Genomic DNA, 8,925 nt, shown 5'->3' on the forward strand with positions numbered 1-8,925 from the left:
GGGGGGTTTATTATGCCCCCTTTACATTACTATAACCCTTACAACCAAATTAGAAGCGTTCATTTGATCATCAACGGTTACCATTTGATTGGTTACCATTAATTAAAAAAAATGGATGATGGATAAGTAAGTTGCATCGGTTGTATAATTTAAAGCAGTTATAAAGTTGTTATATATATGTAATATATATGATATGGTTTGGTAGGGACGGAACCAGAAATTTTTTTAAACGGTGGTACCATTTGACCATAAGAAAAAAGTTACATGAATTTTTTTTTCAAACAGTGACACCGTTTGACTAAGAAAATGACACTAACATGATTCGAACTTCGGTTTTCAATATATACAAACATATTAATCTATAGATACAACTTTATCCATATAAACTAAATGGAAAACTGACCCAAAAGCCTCTAAACCATTGGGATGAAAAATGTAATCAAGTCAATAATATATTATACACTTGATTCTTTATCCTATATCTATATTATGCAAGAATATAATGATATGTATCTAGTTTTAGGAAAATTCATGTACTAGGGTCTTTGGTTTAACGGTGTCGTAGTCATTGGCCTCTAAAAGGTCAAAGGTTCAAACCTCACCAAAGGTAATGAGGGTATATGAGTTTATTTATTGCATTTGCGGTATACAAATATTATGTACTTCAAAAAAAAGCTCATCTTTCCTCTTATGCAAATCATTGTCCCATATACAAAAATGAAAATTTAAAAAAAAACTATATATAAATTGTCTGCAATCTTAATTTCAATCTTGACGAAAATAAGATATAAAAAACAATTACTAAATTGTATATTAATACGGTTACCATAACAGATAATCAATATCCCAAAAACTCTGGTGGATTAATTAAAGATAATCACTATAAATAAATCAAAACGTGAAAAAGACAATATAACCCTTCAATATAGAAAAAAATGAAAAAAAAATGTGACTGGTCGAATTTAGTCTGTAAAAGATTTGCATCTGATCCCTCTCTCTATATGTAATTTTCATGAAATATGTGTCTCATATTAATATGATATGATATTTTTGTAATTTATATTTGTAATATGATATATGGTCATTTATATTTTTTTTTGAGTAAATTATATTCTTGGTTCTTGTGGTTTATGTGTTTTAACACTCTGGGTCCCTATTTTAAAATATCTATGGATTGCATACCTGGTTTGCTTTTTATAACGTTTGGGTCTCAAAATCTAACTTCATCCAAAAAATATCGTTAGATGAGTTAAATCAAATGGGTATTTAGTCATTTAATTTGTTTTTTTTATTTATTAAAACCATAGGGACCAACACATGCAATTTAGTATTTATATTTATTAATATATATATATATATATATATACACACACACACAAACATATATGTATGAGATGCAACAAGGTCAGTCCTCATCCTCTCCGGCAACCATTGCCGGCTCTACCGAGATAGCCATCTCCGGCTCCCACCACCACAACTATCTACGACCATCTCATCTTCGTCCCCTGCACTGTCGTGCTCACCTTCGTCCCCTGCACTGCATCTCCAATCTCATGAAAATTACATGTTGGTCCTGCCGTTTTAATAGAAAATAAAATAATAAATTAAATGACAAAAATACCCTTCTAAATTAATTGAGTTAACTGCAAGTTTTTGGATGGAGTTAGATTTAGGGACCCAATACTTTATAAAATGCAAACCACAAATATGCAATCCATAGATATTTTAAAATAGGAATCCAGAGTCTTAAAACACATAAACCATAGAGGACCAAGAATGTAACTTACTCTTATCTTTTTCTGTAAATAATTTTGCAAAGTTAGAATACTTATCAAACAATTTCCTAATGGGTTAAAATGACAATTTTATATCATTTAAGATATCTGATAAACAATTGTTTCTCATTCTGCACTAAATAGTGCAGAGCTTGTAATTCATTCTACACCAAATCATTCAACAAGACAACATCTACTGAATGGTCCCTAAATTGATAAGCAAACCAACGAAAATGATTAGAAAGAGATCAGTGACCAAGGTTGTGCATAACTTATGAAGCAAAATCAGTGACCAACGTTGTGCATAACTTATGAAGCAAAATCAGTGGTTTGAGTTGATGCAAAAAACACACATATATTGTTCTCGTCCCCATTTTTTTTTATTAACCTGGATATCCAACCGCTATGCGAGCCGACTAATCCCAGGACGACCACCTGTTTTCCAGATAACTCGGAGTCACCGCATTTGAACCTCCGTGGCCACAAGGGGATTTTTATTCCTCCTTGGATTTGAACCTGAGACCTTCTAATACTTTTGACCTTTGGAGCCAAGTTCAAACCAATCAGGCACTACCCTTGTTCTCGTCCCAATTCCGATGAGTGAAAATAGTATTTCCCTGTCCCTGGACACGAGACCCGGTTATGGGGGGGGGGGATCTCGTTCGTAGCAGGTTGGGAAATCGGGTAGACATTTGGGATGGATCAAACTACCTTCCCTAATAAGAGAGAGATGTTGGAAATCTTCAAATTAAAATAACTCTCTAAAATCAACCGTTGAATTTATTTTTTAAATAATTCGAATGATTTTGTTGGATGGTTGGTGGTTTTGCTATTTTTTATGCTGTTAATCTTTATAGTGTTCGGAATTGTGGTGGTGGGTCGTGGTTGTCGGCCAATAAGCTGAGGGTGGTGACGGTCGGTGGCTAAATAGATAGTGACGGTCGGTGGCTAAATAGATAGTGACGGTGGTGGTCGACGATGCATAGAAGATGACGAAGAGTTACAAAAATTATTTTTTAAATAATTAATAATAAAAATATTAAAGAAAAATATGAATTAAGAGGTCGTTTTCCAAAATATGAATTAAGAGGCCGTTTTCCAAATACTTACCTGGTAAGTGCTTATTGGTAAAATTCAACACTATCATTTACTTGTCAGACAAGATTTTTAGTCCACCAAAATGGCATTATATGCTACAATTTACCGGTAATTAAGTGTTGACCGTGGTAAGAGTCATCATTCTCACTTACCGGTAAGATTCTTGATCCTTGTCATATTCATCCGTTAAGGTAATGTGACTTGGTAAGCACTTACCTAGGTAAGTGTTTGATAAACGGGCCCTAAGTTTCTTGAGATATTAAATATATTAAATAATTTAATAATATAATTAATGCTAAAATCCCATTTATAAAAAAGAAGTCGCTTTTATTTCGTTGAAATGAGTATTTTTTTAAAGTCGCTTTTAGTAAAGACACATTTATTCCTTTTGTTCTCTTGCATAAAATCAACGTTCTTGTTTGGAATTGTTTATAAAAGAGACCGTTTGATTCGTAAATTCTCAAATAGGGCTAAAAGTTGGATCGACTTTATGAGTGACTTATTCCGCATACTTTCTGTCTGAAGACATTAAGCATCTAGAGAAACCCGCATACGTACACAACCCATATGCACTTGTAACCGTATATTTTGGAAACAGTAAGAAACATCTGACAAAAAAATAGAAACAAGCAAAAAGAACTGTTGGAAATATTGGGTTTATACCTGATTTTGACCCAAAATATACTTGAACCATGATCGGGATAGATAGATATTAATGGGTTTACGTAGTCCTTGGTCAAAGCTTCGATTCGACTCGACATATTGCATGTATAAAATGGAGTTGATATGAATGAGAAATTAGTTGTCAAAGTAGTCGGCAGAGGATAGATGTTGGAATGCGAGAAATGGAAGTGGGCTTGTCCCACATTGGTGGAAAAATGAAACCAATACGGGTTTATAAGTGATTTCATAGTTGATGTAAATTAGACTTGTCGGAGGACAGTCTGTTTCCATATGTGCGTGAGATGCAAAACTGGGCTGAAATGTGCTAGAATCATTGAACTTATATGCGAGCTCGAATGCAGCTCGATATTCGAAACGTAAATGTCGTCGATATCTTGCGTAATCGGGGAAACTCTAATCGTTTCCTTTCACAACCGAGCTCTCTAATAGTAAATCCTTTATGCTCGACTTCTATGTTTTTCTTACATTCGCGGTTTCTACTAAACCGTTCAGCTGTTGTATTAATTCATCTAATAAAATATTACTATCGGCGGGAAATATCAAAATAATAAGAGTAAATTACATTTTTTATCCCTATAGGTTGTTAAAAATTTCGATTTTCATCCATATGGTTTAAAAGTTACAGTTTTCACACCTACGGTTTGTAATTTATTGTTATTTTCGTTCCTAAACTAATTCTTAACTTTTTAAGTACAAGGGATCAAAATAGTAAAAAATTATAAATCACAATGACTGAAACAATAATAAATTATAAATCATAAGGATGAAAATTACAATTGTTTACATACTATAAAGATGAAACCACAATTTCTAAACCATAAGGATGAAAATTGCAATTTTTAGTAAACCATAGGGACGAGAAGTGTAATTTCTAATACTGTTTCCTTTATCTTAAAACATACAAGATAACATAATTGTTGAAGCAAAAGAAATGCTAAAATCCGTCTCTTTTCAGTTTAGTATAGCTCTAAGTATGGTCTACAGTAGGGGTGTTCAAAAACCCGACCAACTTCATCAATCCGATCAACCCAACCCAACCAAACACGAAATAACTCAACTTGAAGCAATTTGATGTCTAATCGAGTTGTAAAATTGTCAAACCGTAGGTATTGAATTACTGTTATTTGAACCCAACTCGATAAACCCGATATCTTTTTATTTCTTGGATTTAATATGATTATTGAATTTTTATTAACATATACATTAGACAATTACACTAGAATGTATGTTCTTCATATTCACATCTCTATATAACTAATTCGTATATATGTTCGGTAACTGTGAACATATATATGTAAATTGAGAAAATTAACTGAATGTGATATACGTAAAAAGTATGGATAAGTTGTATCAAATAGGTGATGATGAAAAAGAAATTATGAGTAGAGAATAACATATTTAAGGTTAGAAAATTATTTTAATGTATCAAAGTAACCAACCCGTATGGGTTGGGTTGGGTTGCACTTTGGTTTGGGTTAGGTTAAGATTTTTCAAACCGCAAGCATTGGGTTGGGTTGTTTAAATGTCTTCAATCCGATCAACCCAACCCATGAGCACCCTTAGTCTATAGATTTAAACAAGTTCTTTTAATGAGCTACTCGAGCTCGATAATTCTCGAACTATGTCAAGTATAAATTAGAACTCCTTTATATTTAACAAGCCGAGTTTCACAACACCAACGTTCAATTCGGCTCATTTAAAAAAAATTGATCAATTTTCCGAGTAGAGTCAAACCATTCGAGCATACGCTATTTCGAGCCAAACATGTTTGTAAATCATACAATAAAGTCGTCAACCTCGAGCCAATAACAAGTTAATTGATCAAGTTCACGCTCATAAACAAACATCAAGCTTGATAACTTAAAAAAAAAATTAAAGCTCAAGCCCTACAAAGATATAAAAAAAAGTCGTTCAAGCTCAAGTAAAGCTTGAATCCGGTATTTTTCAAACCGAGCTCAAATAACCTCCTACTAGTTTAGAGGTTGTTTACTCAAATACTTACCCGGTAAGCGTTTACCAGTAGGAATCAACATTATAATCTATTTTACCAGGTAAGATTGTAGTAGATTAAAATGGTATTATATGCAACAAATTACCCCGTAAACGCTTACTCGGGTAAGACTCGTCACCATCACTTACCAGGTAAAATTTCGCATCCTCATCATCGCTCTTACCGATAAGGGTGCTCAAAAACCCGACCAACCCAACCCAACACGAAATAACTCAACCCGAAACAACCCGATGTCTAATTGAGTTGTAAAATTGTCAAGCTATAAGTATTGGGTTGATATTGAGTTACAATTATTTAAACTCAACCCAACCCGATCAATATGAAATTCTTTTATTTCTTGGATTTAATATGATTGTTAAATTTCAATTAATATATACATTAGACAATTATAGTATCATGTATGCTCCTCATATATACATATTTTAAATTTATTCCTCATTCGTATATATACTCAATAACTATGAACATATGCTCTTCATATCCAGTAAAAGTGATATATGTAAGAATATAAATAAGTTGTATCAAATAGTTGATGATAAAAAAGAAATTATGAGGAGAGAAATAACATATTCTAGGTTAGAAGAGTATTTTAATGTACTAAAGTACCAACCCCACCAATCCGATCATTGAGTTGCACTTTGGTTCGGGTTGGATTAAGATTTTTCAAACCACAAACATTAGATTGGGTTGTTCAAATGTCTTCGACCCGATCAACCCAACCCATGAACACATCTGCTTAGCGAGTAAGATTTTCAACATTTACCATGTTCATCGGTGACAAAAATTACCTGATAAACAATTACCCGAGAATAATATACTAGTCGGCATCTATGCAATAATTGATTGTACCGTACAAGTCAAGTGGATAACGCATAGCAAGCGGAAAGATCTAGAAGCAAGCAGACAAAGGTCACCAAGCACATGCCAAAAGGCTAACCCTATACCCGTGACTTTTTCGCCACATCCAAACTACCGATATTTTTCTATAACAAACAAACCAAATCAAATATCCAATTAAGATCGGATATCTAAAACAAGGAAAATGGAGTCTATTTCGATCGACAATCTAAATAAGAGCAGAACTCAGAGAAGAATGAAGAAATTACGAGGTTATTTGAAGTTGAGACCACTAAATCTAATCTTATTTCATACGGATAGCTTGGTAGTTAATTTCATCAACAAAAGTCTCTGATGAAATCAACTAAATACAGTTGAAACCACACACAATCAGTAAAAAAGCTCTAGTAGACCGGCGAGCAACACGATTAAAGGAGAACTGTAAGCTAAAATTCGAAGATCAGGATATAGATCTAAGACAGTTGACCGCAATCGCAAATAACTACAGGCTTCGAGGTGGTTCCGCTGCCAGATCCGACCTTCTCGATCGTCTTAACGACGTCCATACCTTCAATAACCTTCCCGAACACGACGTGCTTGCCGTCGAGCCACTCGGTCTTGGCAGTGCAAATGAAAAACTGCGAGCCGTTGGTGTTTGGACCGGCGTTAGCCATGGACAGGATTCCAGGACCGGTGTGCTTCTTAATGAAATTCTCATCTTTAAACTTGCTGCCGTAGATCGATTCACCACCGGTTCCATTTCCTCTGGTGAAATCTCCTCCCTGGCACATGAAATTCGGGATCACACGATGGAAGGATGATCCCTTGAAATGCAACGGCTTGCCGGAACTACCTACTCCCTTCTCGCCGGTGCAAAGAGCACGGAAGTTCTCGGCGGTTCTCGGAGTGGTGTCAGCGTACAGCTCCATCACGATCTTCCCGACCTTTGCACCGCCGACGGTCATGTCGAAGAAAACAGTAGGGTTTCCCATTTCTGAATAACAATTTTCACAGCACACTGGTTGAAAAAAGACTTAGGTTTAAGGAATTGAACGGGTCGTCGTGGTTTATATAGCGGTTGGTGACGATCAATTATCTACAAGAGACTTATCATAGCCGTAGAAAATGACACGTGTTGCCATCTTACGGTGTTGTGGGTGTTACTACAGTTAGGTCAATTTAACCACGGTTTGATGTAGGGTTATGTGTCACGAACGAATCACGTGGTATATGCTTTTTTAAAATATTCCTGATATTTTTATTAAAATAAAACATATAAATATACATAATAAATACGGAATCAATTCCATTTTAATATTTCATTATATTTTTTATCAAAGAAAATTGTGGATCAATGAATTAAATATTTATTTGATCCATATAACACGGTAAAGTAAATTAAAATATATTTAAGAAAAAACAAATTGCATAAAAAAGTAACGTATTTTAATTTAATTTTTATTTTGTGTAATGTATTTTTAGAATCTTCATTTTGGTATCTAAGATGTAAAGTTTTAAACATTTAAGTACTCGAGTAACCGGTTGATATGACGAGTGATGTGATATCCAACTCAGTATCATTTGCTGACACGAATATCTTACTCTAAAATTAGTTTTTGTGTATTGTGGTTTATTATATGAAAGATTTAATGTTTCAACCGTTTACATGAGTACTTAAATGTTTAAAATTTTACGTCTTAGGTATTAAAATATAAGTTTTGAAAGTACGTCATCCAAAATATGAATCAAGTTAAAGTACGTTATTTTTTCATACAATTTATCTTTCCAAAAAGCATGCTTAAATAAATTTTCTATTAATAAGTTGGTTTAATAAAATTTTATATAAATTAGGATTTTTTTTATCAACGATACCTTCAATATATTTAAATAATTTTTTATTAGATTATTAATTATATTTAAATCACTTGTTATTTACCAAATAAAACAATATTCAAATTTTTATTTTATAAATAGAACATTAATAAATATTAACATATTTAATTAGTTGTTTATTTTAATTGTATTATATAATACTAGAAGCGTACTCGCGCAATGCAGCGAGATACATCGTGTTTTTAATATTTTATTTTATTTTTTATCTCAGTCGATGTTATAATATGACTTTATGTGATTTTGAGAAAACGATGATGCTTTTATTTTTGAATAAAATATATGTTTGAAGATATCATAAAAATTTGACAAAAATATATCGATATTAGTATCGAATTAACTATTTGAAATTTCTTTTTTTGTGTAATTTTTAAATCCAATTTTTTTATAATTTAATTTATATACAATAACAATGTAATTTATATTTGGTTTAATAATATAATTTTTTATAAAGATAATAATTATTTATTTTGTTGGAACTCGATAATTATTCTAATTATATTTTAGATTTTTTATATTTCAAAATGAGATATTCATCATCTATTTGATTATGTTTATCCGCAGTTATTTATACGAATTCAAACATCGAGCTTTAATAAGTTGTACTTATGCATAATTACTTGTAATCTT

The 8,925-nt window shown here is 32.5% G+C and overlaps 1 protein-coding gene across 1 annotated transcript; it reads right to left on the minus strand.

Annotated features, from left to right (window-relative positions):
• Positions 1–6,595: 6,595 nt before the first annotated feature.
• LOC112524480 (peptidyl-prolyl cis-trans isomerase 1-like) lies at positions 6,596–7,441 on the minus strand. Its single transcript, XM_025134315.1, has one exon. It carries the CDS (start codon positions 7,395–7,397, stop codon positions 6,879–6,881), a length of 519 nt encoding a protein of 172 aa, XP_024990083.1. The 5' UTR covers positions 7,398–7,441; the 3' UTR covers positions 6,596–6,878.
• Between the last annotated feature and the right edge of the window lie 1,484 nt (positions 7,442–8,925).

This window comes from Cynara cardunculus (genome assembly GCF_001531365.2).
Source record: "Cynara cardunculus var. scolymus isolate 2C chromosome LG 13, CcrdV1, whole genome shotgun sequence".
Taxonomy (NCBI): Eukaryota; Viridiplantae; Streptophyta; class Magnoliopsida; order Asterales; family Asteraceae; genus Cynara; species Cynara cardunculus.